The sequence below is a fragment of the Leptopilina boulardi genome, unplaced genomic scaffold (assembly GCF_019393585.1).
Source record: "Leptopilina boulardi isolate dan_hultmark-lab unplaced genomic scaffold, ZJU_Lbou_2.1 LbouV2_58, whole genome shotgun sequence".
NCBI classification, from domain to species: domain Eukaryota; kingdom Metazoa; phylum Arthropoda; class Insecta; order Hymenoptera; family Figitidae; genus Leptopilina; species Leptopilina boulardi.
In genome coordinates, this window is record NW_026138003.1 from 1,305,073 (window position 1) to 1,325,734 (window position 20,662).

The 20,662-nt window shown below is 25.9% G+C and overlaps 2 protein-coding genes across 4 annotated transcripts in view; both read right to left on the reverse strand.

Moving 5' to 3' along the window:
- LOC127290211 (beta-arrestin-1) overlaps positions 1–15,636 on the reverse strand; it is a 55,106-nt gene extending 39,470 nt beyond the window's left edge. The window contains exons 1-2 of one of the 3 annotated variants that reach the window (XM_051318650.1): positions 15,500–15,636; positions 8,584–8,699 (exon numbers count right to left, since the gene is read on the reverse strand). The gene's annotated coding sequence lies outside the window, so the exon portion shown is untranslated. Of the gene's footprint in view, positions 1–8,583; positions 8,700–15,154 lie in introns of all 3 variants that reach the window. The other 2 variants (XM_051318648.1, XM_051318649.1) reach the window with 2 other exon arrangements.
- A 495-nt stretch (positions 15,637–16,131) lies between these two features.
- LOC127290213 (glypican-6) overlaps positions 16,132–20,662 on the reverse strand; it is a 151,302-nt gene continuing 146,771 nt past the window's right edge. The window contains exon 8 of the mRNA XM_051318656.1: positions 16,132–20,486. Coding sequence (XP_051174613.1) covers positions 20,158–20,486 — 329 coding nt within the window. The 3' untranslated portion in view covers positions 16,132–20,157. The remainder of the gene's footprint in view (positions 20,487–20,662) is intronic.

The following is a 20,662-nucleotide window of genomic DNA, read 5'->3' on the forward strand; positions in this document are numbered from 1 at the left end:
TTTTTTTTTTTTACAATAAAAATAAAAAAGTAAATTCTGAAAAATTGTGAAACTTATATATTGAAAGTAGAATACATCCTGGTTTATAGAATATTGAATTTTTTTTCCCCTCTTTTTTCATCAATTTCTATTTGTCAAGACATGAATAAGACTGAATATAAAATTTAAATCCCTTTGATATAAAAAGTAAAAAAAAAAAAATTTATCAAAATCATAAAATGAAAAATCCTTTTACAAAATAAAAAAGAAGCATTTACTAATATTGTTAATAAAAATCTGTCATATACATAAAAATGATATATTCTCTCCAATTATTAAAATGACAGTTCTCTAATAAATATTCTAAAGTAGTACTGGTATATGAAATTTCTTTGATGAAAATTCTTTGACAGATTTTAAAAATTTAGTAAATTTTTTTTTTAATTTTTTTTTTTTTTTTTAATGGTAAACTTGTTACATGATCGACCGCCTGTCGCCTAGCAATGAACAACTCAATACACACAGGGAATTTGCCCAGGATTTCATTCACTGCAATTTGGGTCAAAAGAGTTTTCATTCATCTCCTTTTTACAAGAAAAAAATATATCTCTCCATTTAACGGATATAACATAATACAAGATGCCTCAGGTGTTTTTCATTTTAAATTCTGTTTCTGGGGAAATTCTTATTCTTCATGAACATAAAACAACAAACTTATAAATCCAGGGATTTTAGAAAAGACTCAAGCTTTTAAATATTTATATTATACTGAATTATTATCAAAATTATGTGTCTCATAAAATATAAATAACGTATTTTTTTTATAAACTACGTCATTATATCTTATATCACAAAATATTTATATATATTTATGCTTTTTTAATTTTTATAATTTTTGTCCTAAAAATTCCATACTGTCTTATTAATTTCATTTAAATTTTTTCGCGAAGTAAATATGGGGCATTCCACCAGAAATTTTCATTCAAAAAATTTTTTTTTCGAAATCTATATGAAAAATAAGAAAATACTTATTTTTTTATTTTTAGGGTTCTGTAAATGGTTCGGAACCCTATTAATATGGTTTTTTTTTAAATAGTGTACCGAAAAAAAATGTTTCGGGCAAAAAAAATTTTTGAATGAACATTTTCTGTGGAATGCCCCATATATATATATATATATATATATATATATATATATGTATTCAAGGTTCAAAATTTCTAAAAACTTCTGGTCATTGTTTTTCAATTGTTTGATTCTTTTGCGTGTGTGGCATTCTAAAGTGTTTCCATCTTGTAGAATTTTAATTAATCGAGTCTCCCTTTCGTAGATTTCCGGTCTCCGGATTTCCGCTAGGTAATGAATTTTTTTCCATTTTTTTTACACATATATATAATTTTATCAGCAAAAAAATATTTTTAAAAAATTGCGTTTAATTATATTTTTGCTATTTTATTAGAACATTATAATATTATATTAACTATTTTATCACGATTTTTCAATGCAAATGCGAATTATTTGAAGAGATTTATCTTTTAGTGTTTAAACTAAAAAAAAAAAAAACCCTCATAACAGTCCATAAAGTTCTTTATTGCCAACTAAAAAGTCTCGCACTTATTTTGTGGGAAAGTAATTTTACAATAAATTGAACTTTCCTAACAGAAGCAACGTCGAGTTTGATTTTCTTTAAAATAATTTTCAAAAAACTTGTTTCACATTTAGTTAAGTTTTTCTATCTATGTGCGACTCTACAAACTCGTTTCTATACAATAAAATTGAATTAGCCATCAAACAGTCAGTTGCAATAAAAAAAAAACAAAAAAAAAAAAAAAATTTTAGCGAAAATTAATATTATTGGGAGACAAAAAGTGAAGTTAAAATTTTAAACACAATTTCACCGACACATTAAATAAGTAAAATTTAATAAAATTTAAAAAAAAAGGGAAATTAATATATCACAGGAAAAAAAAAGTTAAATTTACAAAGTAGACTGGTGAATATATAGAGGACAATTTTTCCAATAAATTTGAGGATTTTTCTAACATTTCAATTTTCTCCTCCCTATTTATTAGTCTATTTTTGTAAATTTAATTTTTCTTTTTTTTCGTATATTTCAAAAATTATTAAAAAATCATTTTACCTAATATATAGTGTCATATATGAATAGAGAATATTAATTTAATTTAGAATGAAAATCGGAAATTTGTTCAAATTTGCAATTCAATTAATAGTATTATTATAGGATTATCATGCAATACTGTCAATCACAATTTTCCAGCTATATATTAATCTCAAAATATAAATTATGTCTCTCAATAGAATTATGATATAAGGCCAATCAATTATGTAGTTTATAATTATGTATAGAATAATTCTTCAAATTGATCAGGTTTATTTTCAAAGCAATTTCTTAAATCCATATAATATTTTCTTATTTATTTCATTATACGATTGCTATATTACTTCAATATTTGTTTAATCAAGAAATTTCAAAATATTTCTTATACCCACCCACACGACTCATGGGGCTGAAGTCCGCAACGTTTTCAAAAACGAAAAATTAAAATTGTAGAATTATTTTTTCAAGTCAATTTATCTTTAATTTTGATTTGTACAAACTTTCAAGAAATTAATAGTTTTATATAAAAACCAGCAACTCCCGAGTAACTTTAATTTTAAACCAAAGTAATTAATATTGTCTAATTATTTTTTCGTTTTCGTTTTAAAAACTTTGCATGATCACGACTCTGCAATCATATAACAATGATTCCCTTAGTTTTATATTTTTTTTCTATTTTTCAATATAAAACAATACAATTGTGTAAGAAAAATAATGAAATTGCACTTAAAAAGAACACAATTATTTTCAACAAAATATATTAGGATTTAGAATCTGTAAAAAATTTGCAAAATAAAATAAAAATTCATTTAAATAGAAATTATCCATATCCTGAAATTTTGTTAAATGAAAATTCAAACTTTCGAATATGAAAATAAGAAAATTTAATATTATTTCAGAAAATCCCCTGATATAAATTGTCGAGTATATTTATTGTGGGACATGAAAATTATATCCTGTGTCCACAAAACCTTAAAAGTACCTTAACCATAAATGCGCAACAGCCTGGCATATTCTGTCGTGGAATATTGATCATCAATAGACTGGCAAAATTTTCATGCGTTAAGCGAATAATATGTCCTTGGGAAGGTATAAATCATTTCCTCAAAAAATAAGGGATTAACGATTTCGTAGAAAATAAATTCACATTCAGAAATTATATGAATAAAACCCTCTTTAAAAGAAACCTTTATTTTTTAATCTAAAATGCAAAATCAAGAATTATTATTCTTATAAATATATATATATCTAGAATAATTTCTCTTTATTCAAGCAGGATTTTTCTTGATTTAAGTAATTATTCCTATAGATGCAATTAATACGAAGAATAAAAATTTTAATTAAATTGAATAACTTTAAGTAAAAAAAATATTTTTTCTAACAATTAATAATATATTTTCTTTACTGAAGTTTCATTGACATCAGGATCCGGAAAAATAAAACAAAATAATAATAGTCATAAATAGCAGGCCTCGTATCGATTTTAATACGACGCAAAAAAAAGTCACTTTAGTCGCATTACATTATAAACAAAAATCACAAAAAGTCGATACATTTGTAATTCTTAATAAATTTCATTAGTTAATAAATATTCTATTTATTATTAAATATTCATTATTGTTAGTATTAAATATTACACTGAAAAACATGTATTTGATTTAAATAATTGGTTACTTGGCTATTATCAAATAAATATTTACTTGAATCAAATAATTTTTAATTGAATTAAATAAATATGTATATTTGAACAAATTATTTTTAGTTTTGAAACTAATACCAATTAATTGATTCAAATAATAATTATTTAATACAAATAAATAATTATTTGATAATAGTCAAGTAACCAATTATTTAAATCAAAAATAACTTTTTTTCCAGTGTAAATGAATAAATAAATAAATTTCATTAATTCTTTAAAAACACTAATATTCTAATGCAAATTTTTAAGCATGCATTCAATAAAACAAATATGCAAAATTTTTGAAATAAAATTGAAAAAAAAAAAACAATTCTCAAAATTCAAATTTATAATAATGTTTAAAAAAATGAAATACAAAAATAAAATTAAAACCAAAAATCACAAACATTATTGATAAACAAGAAATTAAATTATTATTCTGCTGCGTTCGTTAATTGTAATGAATTAATTATAAATTATAATTATTCTGTGTTATAGGACTTTGAGCCCTAAATAATAGAAATAAGAAATTGTCCAAATTCAAGTGAATGAAAATTGCATGTATTCAAAGTTCTTTTTTGGATAATAAAATTTATAAAAAAAAAAATCTAATTTTTAATTATATTTAACACACAATATTTTTAAGCGAGACGAGAGTATATATCCCGAAGAGTCTAACAAACAGCAAATGTGTTGCATACCAAGTAATGCATCTCAAACTCATGTTGCCATTATGCAAGCAGTGACGTACTATTTTCTTTTCATGATTCTCATGTTTACATCAAGATACGCCCGATTTTTTCTTTTTTTTTACACCGAAGTAAATCCCCAAGGAATGTCATTTATATATATATATATATATATATATATATATATATATATTTTCCACATAAAATAGAGAAAAAACATTTTACACACATAAGGAATAAAATTCACAAAAAAAACTACCTCAAAATTCTCTAAAAAAAAAAAATTTCATTTAGTCATAAAAAAATAATAAAAAAATTACTTTTACAATAAGAAATAACATTTGATGGAATCAGTATAATAATAATAATAATAATAATAAAAATAAATAATAATCGAGAATATACTGAAATGAATATTATATAATAAACTCGCAAGAAAGCTCTTATATAAATATATTATAATGATGTTCTAATCATATCAATAGGATAAGAAGCGAAGCTTGTATAGTTGAATAGAGGAAAATAGGAGAAGAATTACATTTATAAACTCAGAATGATATGTATATAAAAATGATATCGACATACTAAGGCAAATTGGATGAGCACACGTGTTATCTTTGGTTCGCATTTTCTTTTCTAAATCGATTGAATTGCAGATATATTCTAGAATTTCCTGCGTACTTCTTTTCTTATTCGTCAAGGACTTGCACAAAAAAATAAAAACAAAAAAAAGAAGCCTTAAAAAAAAATGTGAACAGAAATTATATTCTCTGTTCTTTAATAATTTGAAAAAGCTCTCAATATGGAATTTCAATATCTAATTAAGAAATTAAATTTACAGACTACAATTCATTAGAAATTAATATGCTTGATATGATGAAAATTCAAATGAATTATATATTCCCTTTTTTCGATAATTGGTTAAATTTAAAATACTCAAATATTTATGAAAATATCAGCCAAAAGTTCTGAAAGTTCAAATTATTAAAAATTATAATGTCAATGTAAAATAAAACAGTAAATTAAACAAATATTAAATTAATAACTTCTTTTTTTTCAAACAATATTTTGTAATTAAAATTGTACTTAAAGAACTAGTAAAAAAATTTTTTTGAACGTTCAAAACTTTTGGCTCATATGAAAATAATTAAATGTGAAAATTTTTAATGTTCTTAATTAACACTGAATAAATTACATTTAAACTATAGTAGAGATAAAAAAAAATGAAAATATTGTCATTTAAATTTAACAATTAGACTTAATGCAAAATAAATAAATAATAATTTCTGGTTACTGTTCCAAAAAAATTATATCGTTGCAAAAATCGTTAAATTTTATTAACCTATTTAAGTAACAATCCTTTTTTATGATTATGACAAAATAGTTATTTTTCTTACTATCACACCTGAGTGATCTTTGTAACCATAAAACATTGTCATGGAAGTTGTAGGAGGACCGTTACATTTGTTGGTAACGCCAAGTAATATCCGGAGCATTGACCATTTCAAAAGAGATGAGGCAAAATTTACACAAATTTCCTATTAAAAATAAAAATTAAAAAAAAAAATTTACAAACTACAAAATTTAATATTTTCTTTTCCCCTAGTTTTCCTCACACAAAATATTCAGTGCCTCGTTAACTTCAAATTGAATAGCAATGAACTTACTTAATGCTTGAAAAAAAGCCTTTTTAAAATACATCAAACCGAAGTAGAGAAATAAATTTTCACGAGCTGAATAATTTAAACAGTTTCGTACTCTCGTGATAAAATTTCTAGGGAATTTCTCCATTGAAATTCATCTCTTTTTGGGTCAAACATCGTTAGGTAAACGTAAGTGGTGTGTCGTGTGATGTTACTAATTGTGTTAAAAGTGAGGGCAAAGGAAACGGACATACAGAAAATCAACCCTACCTCAACAAAGTTGAATTATTTCAATGTAACCTCTATAGAGACTCAAAACGACGTTTCTTGTGAATTAAAAAGGTCAAATTTATCGTCATTACCATTTCATTTAAAATATTATTCTTCAACTCTCATTATAGAAAGAAAAATATACATTTTCTGAATTTTAATTATATAAAAAAATCCATTCACTATTTTAAAATGACAAGATCTGTGTTTTCTTTAAAGTAGAACATTTTTTTTCTTTTTTTTTTTTTTAGGGTTCTGTACTCTATTAATATCGGTTTTTTTTTAAATCGTGTACGAAAAATGCCTAAAAACGACTATGTACCCCCCCCAGCGGCCACATCTTTTGATATAAAAAGCTCAAATTTGGCACACTTACGTATTTTTACGTGAAAATTACAGGACAAATATAGCGAACTTGATTCGTATCAATTTACATAGCGTTGTCAAGGAAAAATAAAAAATTTCGAAAAAAACTGATTTTTTCTCCCTAGCGCAAACAATATCCAACCCAGACAGTTCATATTTAGTATACAAATGTATTTTTACGGGAAAAATATAGGAAAAAAAAGCGGTCACGATTAGAGTTGATGATTAACTTTTTATCAAGTTTTTCAAGAAAAAATGACAATTTTAGAAAAAAAAATCTATTTTTCCACCAAAAACGAACAAAATTTTATTTAAAGGAAATCAAATTTATATATTTTAACGTATTTTTACGTGTAGATTACAAAAAATTTGGTATAAAAACAAATGTTTAAAAAATATGTGTTGTATGTCAAATAAAATAAGTGATACAAAAAGGAACAATTTTGTAAAATTCAAGAAAATTGTTCCTTTTCGTATCACTTATATTATTTGTCATACAACACATATTTTTTAAACATTTGTTTTTATACCAAATAAGTTCGCGTTGAGTACGGAACCCTCGATTTCACTGCGAGTATAACTCGCATTTGTCCGATTTTTTTTTTTTTTTTTTTTGAAATAACAAACTGGGTCAAACGATAAGGAAAACCCTCCAAAATAAAAGATAAAATCTTAAGTAAATGTTTTTTTTTTGTTTTAAATGAAACACATTATTCTAAATAATTTTCTTTGATCTTTATCAATTTTCAACAAGTTTAAAAATTAATCTGTTTGTAAGTTTGGTGACACTTTAAAGAGACAACCGATTGACCACTTTAGCAGTTAAGCTGTTGATTGCTTTAACAGTCTAAACCAGTTAAAAGCATTTTTCTTTTATTGTTAGGGAAGTCAGTAACTGGCAGTTTTGTGGGTTTCGATTTCTCAAACTGTAGATAAAGTTTATCTTGATAAGAAGATCTATAAATCCGATTATAGTTGATCCTCAGATTTAACATAAGAAATTTTTATCTTTTAATTAACAATATTTCCTTTTGGAATATAACAATAATTACTTTAGTTATAAATAATATAAAATTAGATTTATAGTTCACTTCAATATGTAAATTATTTCTTATCTTTCATCATCTTGGAAATTGAATCCTAAATAAATAAAAAAAAAATGTTTAATATAAAAATTTTAATTTTAAATAAAAATCAATTTTTTGAGTGTACATAGAACTTGAGTTAGGTTCTTTGCGAATTTTATGACTTATGCGTTTAAAATGCTTTTTTTTCTCTATTTTATGCGGGAAATAACGTTGGTGAAGTTCACAGTGTTTATGATCAACGATTTAGAAGAAAACATATAATTTTATGCAAATTATAATTGTTTGACTGAAAACATTTTTGTAATGCTTTTCAATTAACAATTTACAAAAAAAAAATTAGTAGGCCAAAAATAAAATTATTTACGTGAAAAAAATATACATTTGAACTTTAAAATAACTACCTAGAGAAAAAAAAGCATGTTGATCATAAATGTTGTAAACTTCATCGACGTGGAAAATATATAATATTGTACCTTCCTGAAGTTTGCTTCGACGCTCAGCGCCGAAAATTGTTTTTCGTAGAATCAAAAATTTCAAATTCATTTTTTTTTTTAATTTTTCAATCGAAATAATACCTTGAAAAATACTTCTTAAGACATTGTGTGAACCCTAAACCTTTTTAAAAAATGTTTTGATATTTTTGGTCTCATGAAAAATAATTATTTTCGACGCTGAGCGTCGACGCCAACTTCATGCAGGTAATATTGTAAAAATTAAAATAAGACGAATATTAAACAATTAATAAAAAATTTACCTTGAATCCTTCAAGATTAAATTCCCTTGGAACTTTTTCCTAGTAAGTTTTTTCCCGTGATTCCTCAGACAATGAAGATTCGTATTTTATGAAATCCAAAACAATTGTCAGGCGTCCTGAAAATCAATTTAATTAAACTCCATTATTTAAACTCTAATTGAAGTAAACAGCGTGTAATTTAGATAAGTTTCAAGTATGCTTCTTCAATATGGAACTTTCTATACATATATATAAGGATGGTCGAATTGTGGTTTCCTATCTTCTCTACAAGTGTGGTTTCAATAGAGTTTCAAAGAGTTCTGAAACTTCAAAACCTAACTGACGTAGTACATATATAACGTGAAAACTCAAATTTCATTATCCTCATAATAGACGTGCTTTTATCTGAGACTTTTATTCGTTATCAGACATCTTATTCCATTTACCATTGTGTTGCACTCATTAACAGAAAAAAATAAAATTACCGGTTCTCCTTTTTACAAAAACCTAATAAGCAAAAGTCTCATGAGGTGTAATCAAAAGCTTGCTTCTACCTTTTATACAATTCACATGTAAAAAAAAATCTGAAAAATTCAAGTTCACTCCCGACTGATGAATTGATATCGATTATAAAGTTTCAAAAGACTGAATTTAATTAAAAAAAAAAAAAAAAAAAAAAAAATTTAAAACTAAGAGAGTTAAAAGAATTACTGATGAGCGGAATAAATAATTATTCGTGGAATAATTCATGTAATTAATTAAATTATTTTTCTAAATTTAAATTATTCAAATATTTGACATTGTATGATCGATTATTGTTATTTAATGTAGAAAAAAATTTATTTCAACTTGTCAAGAGTTTGACTAATGCAAATTTGGAGAGATAGAGAGTTAAGGTCATTTTGTTTATGATTATGAGCCAAAAGTTTTGAACGTTTAAATAAACAAAATATTTTTTTCAATCTATAAAAATTATTAGAAATTATAATGTCAATCTAAAATAAAATAGTAAATTAAATAAATATTAAATTAATAATTTCTTTTTAAATATTTAAAACAATATTTTGTAATAAAATTCGTACTTAAAGAAATGACAAAAAAAAAAAATTTTGTTCATTTGAACGTTTGAAACTTTTGGCTCATTTATGATTATTAAAATTTATGTCCTCTTTTAAATAGAAAAGTACACTTCGAATTGCGGAAAAGAGAGAAAAATTGCACTTTAAAGATTAAGGGGGTTAGTTTTAGAATGTGCGAGCCTGAGAAAATATGTATGCCCGTGAGATTCCTTTTAAAGGATCTCACGATGCCCGACCATTTTCCCATGGATTTCATCCAACCGGTTCCCGAAAGGTAGAGAGATGCTTTTAACGCGAGAATGAGACTCTATGATGTTAGGACGGGCAGTCATCGATTGCGTCCTGTGAGGGGAAGTGACCTTCCCCCACCATGCGACCCACAATATAACATTTTTAAATATTTACATTTTTTATTTTTTGTTATTAAATTTAAACTCCTTATTTTCTAGCGATTTCAGGCATATGTTATTTCACTTAAAAATGTTAAAATTCATTATTATTTTCATTTTACACGTACAGACGTTTATTTTTATTTGTTAAGAAGCAATGGTTTATATTAAATATATTATATTTTATATATATAGGCAAATCCACGAAACATTTAACTTTTGTGATTCTCGAATGGAACACTTAAAAATCTGAATTATTTTTAATTAAAACTTTGGGTATCATTTTTTTTTTTTTGCTAAATTATATACAAAGGAACATTTATGTACAGTATTAGAACAAAATATTTATTTGACAATTAGTTTTATAAGTTAAAAAGTGAAAAAATGCTTAAATTTCATTTGAAATTCTTGGAAAAGTTTATATTCTTAACGTTTTGATTTTTGCGGCGTGTAAAATATGACTTCAGCTACTATGGAAATATCTAACAGACATATTTTGTCAAAAAATTTTCACTATTCCATTAGTGTGACACCACTAAAACTAATAATACGAAAGTTTGATTGAGTGATAGCACTTTTTAAAAAAATTCAATTGAACATCTTCTTATGAAAATATCTATTTCGGCGTTAGATAAAAATAAAAGTTCAATGCATTTCTTAAGGCCATCCGGGAAAAATCCCTAACCTAAAAGTGTTTTCCCTTGCGAGATATTACTCGTAAATAACTTGAAATATCTTGTTCGGATTTGTCGGATTAATTAGATGAGGGCGAGCTGATTAAGAATCATCTCCATTTTTACAAGTAATGTTGTTGAAAAGTATTGAAAATCGTGGTTATAAAAGTTGGATTTTTGACAGAAGTGGGGACAGACATTGAATGATGGCGCCAATTCTAGCTAGTGGCCGCTGCTGAACTAACTTACCCCAAATTACTCCACTTTAAATCTTTAATAAAATAATTTCCTCACAATATTATTGCAAAAATGGAGAAGAGTGATGAACTCAGTGACCCTTCCTCTATTATTCCTCCAAATGCCAACTCGAAATACTTTATTCTTTAAAGATGAGAAGAAATTTACGAAACCCCTTTTTGACAATGTTTAAACATTGTTTTTAATAATTATTTATCAAGATTATGCAAAATTTCGAGAAGAGCCCCTGGCAGGGTACCTTCCTCTATTATTTCCAAAATATTACAACCTAAAATATTCTATTTTTTTCAAATGGGAAGAAATCTACAAAACCATTATTTTCTCCCGGATGCCCTTAAAAAGTGATGAAAAAACAAAAATTTTAAGACCTTTTTCAATGATGTGCCTCTAATTGTATTCCTGTGGCAACAATTTAAAGATGATAATAAAAATCGTGATTTAATTCATTTAAATTTATACATTTTTGAAAGGCACAACTGCATTTTTGCTTTAAACAGGTCAATCTATGGTGTGATCGAAACATTTTCATACATATATTTGAACACAAAAACGCCGCTTAAGGAAAATTTTGAGTGAAATAAATTAAATGAATCACGCATATGAATTTGTAGTTCTAAAATGTACTTAAACGTGTATACAAAGTGATATCAATGTGTCTGCAAATTTAAAAAAGTAAATTTTTTTTTCTTGAAAGTTAGAAGTTTCGTGGATTTGACCATATATTCCTTCACACAGTCGCGATCAGTTTTGTAGTCGATTGATTTTACTTCCGGCTGTTTATTAATTGGCATAATTTTTTAAAAATCCAATTTTTTCTATTATTATTATTATTATTATTATTATTATTATTATTATTATTTAGGTTTAGAGATAGAAAAGCAACTAATGTATCGTCGGGAGTGAAGTAGATTGACTACGAGGCTGGTGTGCAGACGGCTGTGGAGGGTTAACTCTTACACAGTAAAAACAAAGTCTTAAACCGTTTACACCTTAAATTAAGCCCATATATTTTGCATAAGTCTGTCCTTTTTTAATTGGCCTGACTCCGTTTACACCTTAAATTCAGCTTCAAAAATTGGCTGAAATCAAGATTTCTTTTTTAGTGTGTACCCAGTCGCGATCAGTTTTGAAGTCGATTGATTTTGCTTCCGGTTGATCATTGTATGGTATTGATGATTGTGTGTGTGTCTTATGGCTGTGGGGCCGTTTATCAGTACTACGGCCTTTAATAAATATACTCTATTTTTATTTTCAGGATATTGATATTGAATGTTTTGTTGCTGTAATTTAAAAACAAATGCATATCTTTTCAATAAGTAATAATTAATGTTTCGATTTCAATTTTATTAATGATGAGAATGAGGCAGTTATGTACCGATTAATTTGCCTTCTGCAGTTTAACTGCGATGTGCCTATGTCTTTGATTTCATATCAATGATGTACACTCTAAATCTGAATCAGTGAAAATTTCACTGATTCAGATTTAGAGTATACCACGGGAGTATGAACTTACAAAGTATCATGCGCCTGAGGAGTGATGACTGTACTAATTGCCTTAATTGCAACAAAACATTCATTTTATCCAAAGCTTTCTTTTGTATTCGTCTTTTTCCATACAATGAAAATTACAGGCAATTTTATGCAACACCTTGATCGCACTGCCAGTCCCGAGTTCGGCTTAGGATACGCGGGCAAGAATCCATTCCTGGTAGTGGAAGGGAAGGCTACTTCCCCTCACGGGACGGAATCGATGATCGCACTGCGATTTGGACCTCTAATTTTTAATACTGTTGCTAACTAATTTCTTATTCAATTCATTACTTAATAACATCACCTACTTTTTATTATAATCACAATAAAAACATAACCTATATTTTTCTATAAGCATTGTAATTTTTCTCAATCGTAAAAACTGATTCTTAGCTTATTTATAATGAATGACGAATTTCTAGTAATTTTGTAGTAAATTAAAGAAAGAATTGTTTTATTAGGGTCAGATGGGGTAAATGGGAACAAGAGGTTTTAGTGCTTAATTTACAGTTTTAAAATAAAGTTCAACGTCAATATTTTAACCTCAGATCACCTGCATGAGGTTTTTGAGTATTGCCAAGCTTTTATCTTGACAATTGGCAGCATGATAAAAGAAGTTATCGATCAATGCATAAATTAATTAATTTGGTTAATAATGACATGCTGTCCTCATTTACCCTGACTTTTCGAATTTTTGGGGTAAATGGGGACAGCTTGTCATTATTAACCAAATTGACAAAAATCAAAAATTCAAGTGAATTTCTGTTATGGGAGTCATAAGAAATAAGAAAAAAATTGGGTATGATTTTTAAGTCTTTTTTTTTCAAATGCAAGATAAAATACTGAAATAAAAAAAAAATTCAATTGGTTCAACTATTATGTATCTACTACAATTTTTTTTAAAAGTTTTTTCATCCCTTAATACAGTAATATACTTAAGGAAACTTTTTTCTTAAAACTTTCTTAGAAACAATGCTGTCCCCAAATATTATCTTTTAAAGGAAGAAACTTACGTAATTTGTGAAAAATAGCGATTTTGTCCCCATTTACCCCAACTGACCCTATATAATAATTTATTCAAACAAATCACAATCTATGATCAATTTAAAACTGACTTTTGTATAATCAATGAAGGTGGTGTGTTGATTTAAGTAAATATATGCTCAAACAGTTCTGCTTTGAATAAAATGCATTTGTTTCTAAACAAAAATATTATGTTTCGTGAACTCAAGAGACTGTGAACAATGATTTCTATTTAAAACTTTAAAAATAAAATTAACTATTTTGTAAATACAACTATTTTTTTTACAATAATTAGCCTCTAACCTCAAATTGTCGAGAATAATTTTTCAATTAACATATATGTAAATACTGATAGTAACAATCAAATGCAATTTGTATAATTTACTTTTTTATCTGCAAAAAAAGAATTCAACACTTTTTGTAACTAACATTGACATTACACGAGTAGTAATAAATTCTTTGATAACATCGTTTCTCAATTTGGCATTCATATTTTACTATATTTTTCTTTCATAAATTTCATGTTAAAAAATTTCTTTCATTTAATTAAAATTTTAATTTATATTACGAAAAAATTGTTTTTTGAAAAAGATTTGAAAGGAATTTAATATAATAATTGTTGTTGTAGTAAGCTTTGTAAGGAAAAAAATTCCAGAGATTCTTTTTTTAACAATTAATTCTTTGCGATTTCAAAAATTTTTAATTTCTCATAACAATATTATTTTCTTTTTTTTTTGCGAAACAAATGCAATATAAATAGCTATTCTATTATTAAGATTTTGAGGAAAAATACTTTCAAATTATTTACATTATTCTTTAGGTATATTTTCAGTAATTTAATTTCAACAAGGTTAAAATTCTTGATAATTATATAGTCATGTCACTATAATTACTATCATATTGAAGAAGAAAAGTACCCTAATTATTTTCACTGTAAAGAAACGCTTGAAATATGCCAACTTTTTATTCATTTCAAAAATCTAAAGGTAAAGTAACAATAGCCCTTTGATGTCGTTAATGTACACATTTCCGAGGTCAATCAGAAATCTATAGTTTAAATCCGGAATGTTTTTTACACGACTATCATTTCATTCCCATGACTCATTTTTATCTTATGAAATTCCCATCATTCTCTCTAGGATATAAAAAGGACCAAGAAATCAAGGATAAAACTATTAAGTATCTTTGCAAAAAAAAAAAAAAAAACTTTCAAAAAAATAACTGATATTAAAATGCGGATATTTTGAATGTACAAATTTCAATTGATGCAACAACTTTTTCTCACGTTGATTATCAATGTTTACGTGCACTTTACAACTGGTACTTGTTTATTTAACCTCGTGAATGCAAGCGATTCAAATACGGACGCCCTCTCTCTAGTAATTTGTCACGCTTTCCAAGTGATTCATAAAAGGAGATGGAGATGTGCACGAGGGTGCCGTCAAATACACAATATCTTGGAATTTGTGCAGGACATTCCCTCCTGAGGATGTATGATGTTTGGTATACGGGAAAAGATAACCTTAACATGACTTAAAAAATTTGGGAAGATTGACTAAACACGTGCATATAAGATAAAATTAAGACTTGTCTACTGGGCCACTTGAAACACTCAAAATATCCGCATGAAAATACATACATATATATGAAAACGGAGCGGCGAAAAGACCTCACCCAAAGTTTTCTAGCGTCGTGATCCAAAAAAGGCTTTAAAGATGAGTGCACTGTCACTAATAATTTTCTTAATGTAAATCAATTATTTATTACCGGCACTTTTTTTTCCAATAAATACAATTTTTGTTTAGATGAAAGGACGCGAAAAATACAGTAGACCGAGCACTGATATGATTACTGTGCGAATGCAATGCACGCACTACGTCATCTTTTCATGATGCAGCGCCACGAGAAACAGAAGAACTATCAAAATAATCTTTTCTTTCTTTTTTTTTTTTTTTTATCAATTCTATAAATTTTTTCAACTCACTTTTATCACTAAATTATTCTTCACTGTAATATAGATGCGTCAATAATGTATATTTTAAAATATATTTACTGTAAACGATAAAAATTGTTATGTTAAAAATAGGATAATTGTTTGGAATGTCTTCTCTTCACTTCTAAGCATCTTAGTTCTGAATTTTCCCACATTGTCGCTACTTGTCGGCAATCGTGATTTGTGGATAACAACATTTTTGAATTCACTGTCGATAAAACAGATATCTTTAAATATATAATTTTTTAGCAATTTCAATAATTAAATTAAATATTTATAATAAAATAAAAAGCAAAAGAGATCAAATCAAAACTTTAAATATGAATTTTAAGCAATTTTTATTAAAATTTATATATGTAAAAAATAAATTTTATAGTATATTTAAATTACTAAATTTTATGAAATAAATTTTTAAAAAATCTTTTCTTTTTTTTAAAAACCAAGTTTTTAATAGTTACGTAATTTAAAAATTTAAAAATAGTCAATTATTTATAAGGCCGAAAAAGCGCAAAATTAATTTTTTTTTTAAATATAAAGAATTTTAAAATATAGGAACTTGATACTTCTTTTTTAATAAAAGGATCTGTAATAATTATTCTAGAAAAAAGAAAATACATCGAAAATTATTTAAATATTGAAATTTATTCAATAAGTTGAATCATTAAATAAAATTTGATATCGCTACTACATTATAGAAAAAGCACAGAATTTGTTGTTCCTGAAACATTTACAAGGTTTCAATAGAAAAAAAAAAAAAAAAAGTGAAAAATGAATCTTAAAAAGTAAATATCGCTCCTTAAAATATTCACGACTTTCTTCCTTATCCTGTTAAAAAAGAAAAAAAAATAAAAAAAATTCACTGATCGACTAACATAACATGGCATGAATTCAAGTTTTCTTCTTAACAGTAGCCATACAAAATATGGCACACATTTTTTATGTTTTCAGAAAGAAATTACATACAACTTTTTCTCTCAAAAAAAAGTTAACTATTACACGCACTCTTTCCTCGCACGCAATTCAAAATGACTTTAAACAATTTCTTAAATGTCTCCACGTATCACGCAAGTGGAATGGAACAACGCATTACACAATTTGTTTTTTTTATACAAGTTTTCCTTTCTTTTTTATCACAATGTACAGGCAGTATCAGGTATTCCTCACGTAACAGAAATATTCACATGATTCACAATTTCTATAACAACAGAGACTCATCAGACTTGATTCTAAAGTTAAAATTAAAAAAAAAAAAATGAAACTATTTTGCATTTCTATTCATAAACCTAAAGTTTGCAATTTTTACAAAAAATATTTAATTTTTTAAAATTTAATTTAAATTAATAATTCTTTCTGGTTTGTTGATTATTAAATTACACTTTATTTTATGATTATTTCAAATAGTTAAATTATAAAATATACATTTTCTATTTTTTGTAAATAATGCAAACTTCAGTTTCATTTCTAATTAAAAAAAAAAAATTACCCGAAATTCTGAACGTTTATACATGAAAATAAAAAATAAAAATCTTTTATTAAAAAAAAATAATAATAATTTACTCATCAAATAATACATTTTCACATTCATCGATATTTAAATTAATATTTTCTATTTTCGGATGTAAAAGTACATAAAATATAAAAATTGTTCCAATTTCATTCATAAAAACATTCAGAATTGAAGGGAATATAAAACATTGATAAGAAAAAATTGGAGTAAAAAATTCGAAATATCAAGAAAATATACATGTATAAAAGTGAAAAAGGAAATTATTGGAATTTAGTAAAAAAAAAAATTTATCAGAATATCGCGTATTCATTTAAATACTACAAACGTGTGTGTCACAAAAAGATGTCTGCACAAAAACGAATCCATTTCTTTAAATGCACGGTCAATGAATTTTGACGTGATTTGGACTCACTGCCAAATCTGACTTTATGAAACTCTGTTGCAATACAAATACACACGATCGGCCTATATTGTGGCAGCTGTAAACTTTTATCGAGATCGGAACGTTACAATACGTATATATTAAATATATAGAAATGTTATCGGATTTTCTATCGCGGCAAAGTCCATATAAGTACTGTAACGATAAAAAAAAAAAGTGGACAATATTGAAATAGTTTATACTCTTGTGTACATTTAAATGGAAATAGTGCACAATGGATATTGAGAACAAAATTTCACAAAAAAAAAAGAAAAAGAAAGGCAGTTATTTCGGAGTTTAAGGCATTTTCAGTTCTGCTTTTCAAACATAAACCGACGTAGTCAGTTCGTTTACCGCCGTCAATAACAAAGGCTCGTTGTATCCATTGTGTACTTGTACATCGAACAGATCAATCACGCTTGATACATTCATTCACGCATACAGAGAAATCGTCGAATTATTATTTTTTTTTTTTTTGAAATATCAGACAAAATCGTCAACTCTTGATTTATAAAATTATTGTTTTGTTTTTCTAATTTCCAGATAAATCGACGAAGTTTTTACTCTGATTTCAGACAAAATGTGTTCTTCTGGGGCACTTTTAATGACAACGTTTTTATTTAATATTCTCACAACAATTAGTTTCTTTTCACTCTTATTTTACGTATATATATACTATATAAGAATAAAGACGAAAAATTTCGTATTGAGAATGATTTTTTCTTTTATAAATGAAAAGAAGACAAATTGCTGCGAAAATAATAAAAATGTTTTGATTCCATTCTAGAAGGGAACACCTAACACCTATACTTTTTTTTACATATTACATTTCTATAATTGAATTATTATTTAATAAAAATCCTCTATTTATGCTCGACACTATTTTTCAAACTAATTTGTTCATGAATTTCTGTACATTTGGAGCACGATACTTTCCATATTTTCAAGTACAATATTCCATACTTTGCAGACATTTAATAGAAACATTTTTAAAAACCCTGTATTTTCGAAAATAATTTTTAACGTGAAGCAATTTTAAATATAAGAAAAAAAAGTACAATGCAAAAATTTCAATTAATTTATTGAATACCTGAAAAAACAAACTAAAATAGAAATTAATTGAAATTTTTAAATTGTACAATATTTCTAAAATGTATTACTAAAGAAAAATTTTTTCAATTGAGAATAAAAAAAAATTACAAATACATAAATTCTTAAAGAAATAAGTTAATTAAATTACTTACAATAAAATAAATATTCTTTAATACAAATTGATTTGAAAAAGATATACTTGAGCAGTTATTATAAATGAATTTTGTTTAGCTAGAATAAATTTCCAATTCGATTTTTGAATTTCGGTTATATATATATATATATATATATATTTTGCTTCTGAAAAATTAGTTTCCTAACGCATGTTTGGCAGAGACTTGGTTCAATTTGATAAACCTATAATATAAATGTCGATTCACAATGTGAATCAAAATATGTACGTTTCTTGATAAACCATTTTAAACGTAGTCGAATTATTTTTATATTAATTTTATATATATATATATTTTTATATTTATAATATAATTACAAATAATTATATATTTATAATATTAAATTTTAATATTTCACTAGATTTGTAAGACATCTATTATATGCCGAAGTTATTCGTCAAGATGGTGTGGAAGTTTTTTTTTTTCACGGTCACGGCTTATTTTTTGACTTTATCACAGGAGTCAGTTTTTGACCGCATACTGACGCCACACTGACGCTTTATTTATTTATTTTTCTTTTAATAAAATACCAAATCTAATAGCTAAAGATTAAGAAGGAGAGTTACGAATGATTCTTAACTAATTAATTAAATATACATATATTACTTTTTTTTCACCATTCAATGGACTTGTACTTTTTAAAAAAAAAATCACTGGAATTCTATTTTTTTTTTTTTTTTTTTGTAAAATCACTAAATTTTGAAATAATTAAGCCAGAAAAAAATTAAAAATACTTTTTAGTCAGAAATAATTTATAATATGATTAATTTAAATAACACTATCTAAGGTTTGAGGATTGTACCGCATTTGATGCTGTAATCGTTGTCGAAATATCAGTACTAATTTTAAATTATTTTAATAAAATTTAAAATATTTCCAAGATTTCGGAACGATTCGTAGTTCTCCTTCCATTTTATTTACAGACATTAAAAACGAAGATAAGAAACTTAATCTCGAAATTCTGAATTAAAGATTCAGTATTTTTTTTACGTATTTTTTTGTTTTGAAAAATGAATGTCGAGAAAGTTTCTACACTTCGATTTCTTTTTCTCCAGCAAGCGTCGCTTCAAGAACTATACAATACACAACGAACGCTTAATAAATATTCAGTCCCGTTTTGCTTTTCGTATACTCAGTTTCGTCAGATAAAGTTAACGATTTTCACGAGAATCAACGGAGTACCATATTATCGTCGATGGAAATAGAAGAAAAACTAATGTCCTAAGTTTTTCACTTTAAAAATACACGAATTTGTTGAGCCAGCTCGTCGTTTTCGAAAAAAAAAAAAAAAAAAAAATTACTTTTCACTGGCACTTCTGTTGTCAACGAGTTCACTTTCGATTCACTTATAATCAACTGAGTACACGGTCCGCTTTCTCGATCAGATCGAAACAAAAAATAGTTCAAAAAAAAGAAAATATTTACACAATATTATGTGGATTTAAAAACCACAAAATCACAGCCACTCGGTAAGACAACCGCCAAACCACATAACAGCTATTGGGAAAAGATACGTCGCTAATGCTCTCGATAGCGACATCTTTTGCCTCGGCGCACCACTGTCAACGGACGATGTTTTATTGTTGACACTCGGCGTCTTCGGTTCAATATCAACCCGAGGGGTGATATCTTTATGAACAAGAGGAGGTAAATTGTTTTTCGGAACTTCGGGAACAGGCTCTGGATCATAGCCCGAACCTTCTCTAAATCCGTCTTCGTCATCGGTTATTGGATCTTCCTCGGCATTGTCACCGGAACCACTTCCGGATCCATACCACGATTCTTCTGTAACAAAAAGCAATTTTTTTTAAATAAAAATTTTTATCTTTATTTAAATCATAATATTTTCTATTTACATACATTTATCAAGGTGTTAAATTTTAAATAATTAATTACTAGATATTGAAGAAAATTAAATAAAAAAAATCTTTTTCTCTACTTTCCAAACATTAAATCAGTTT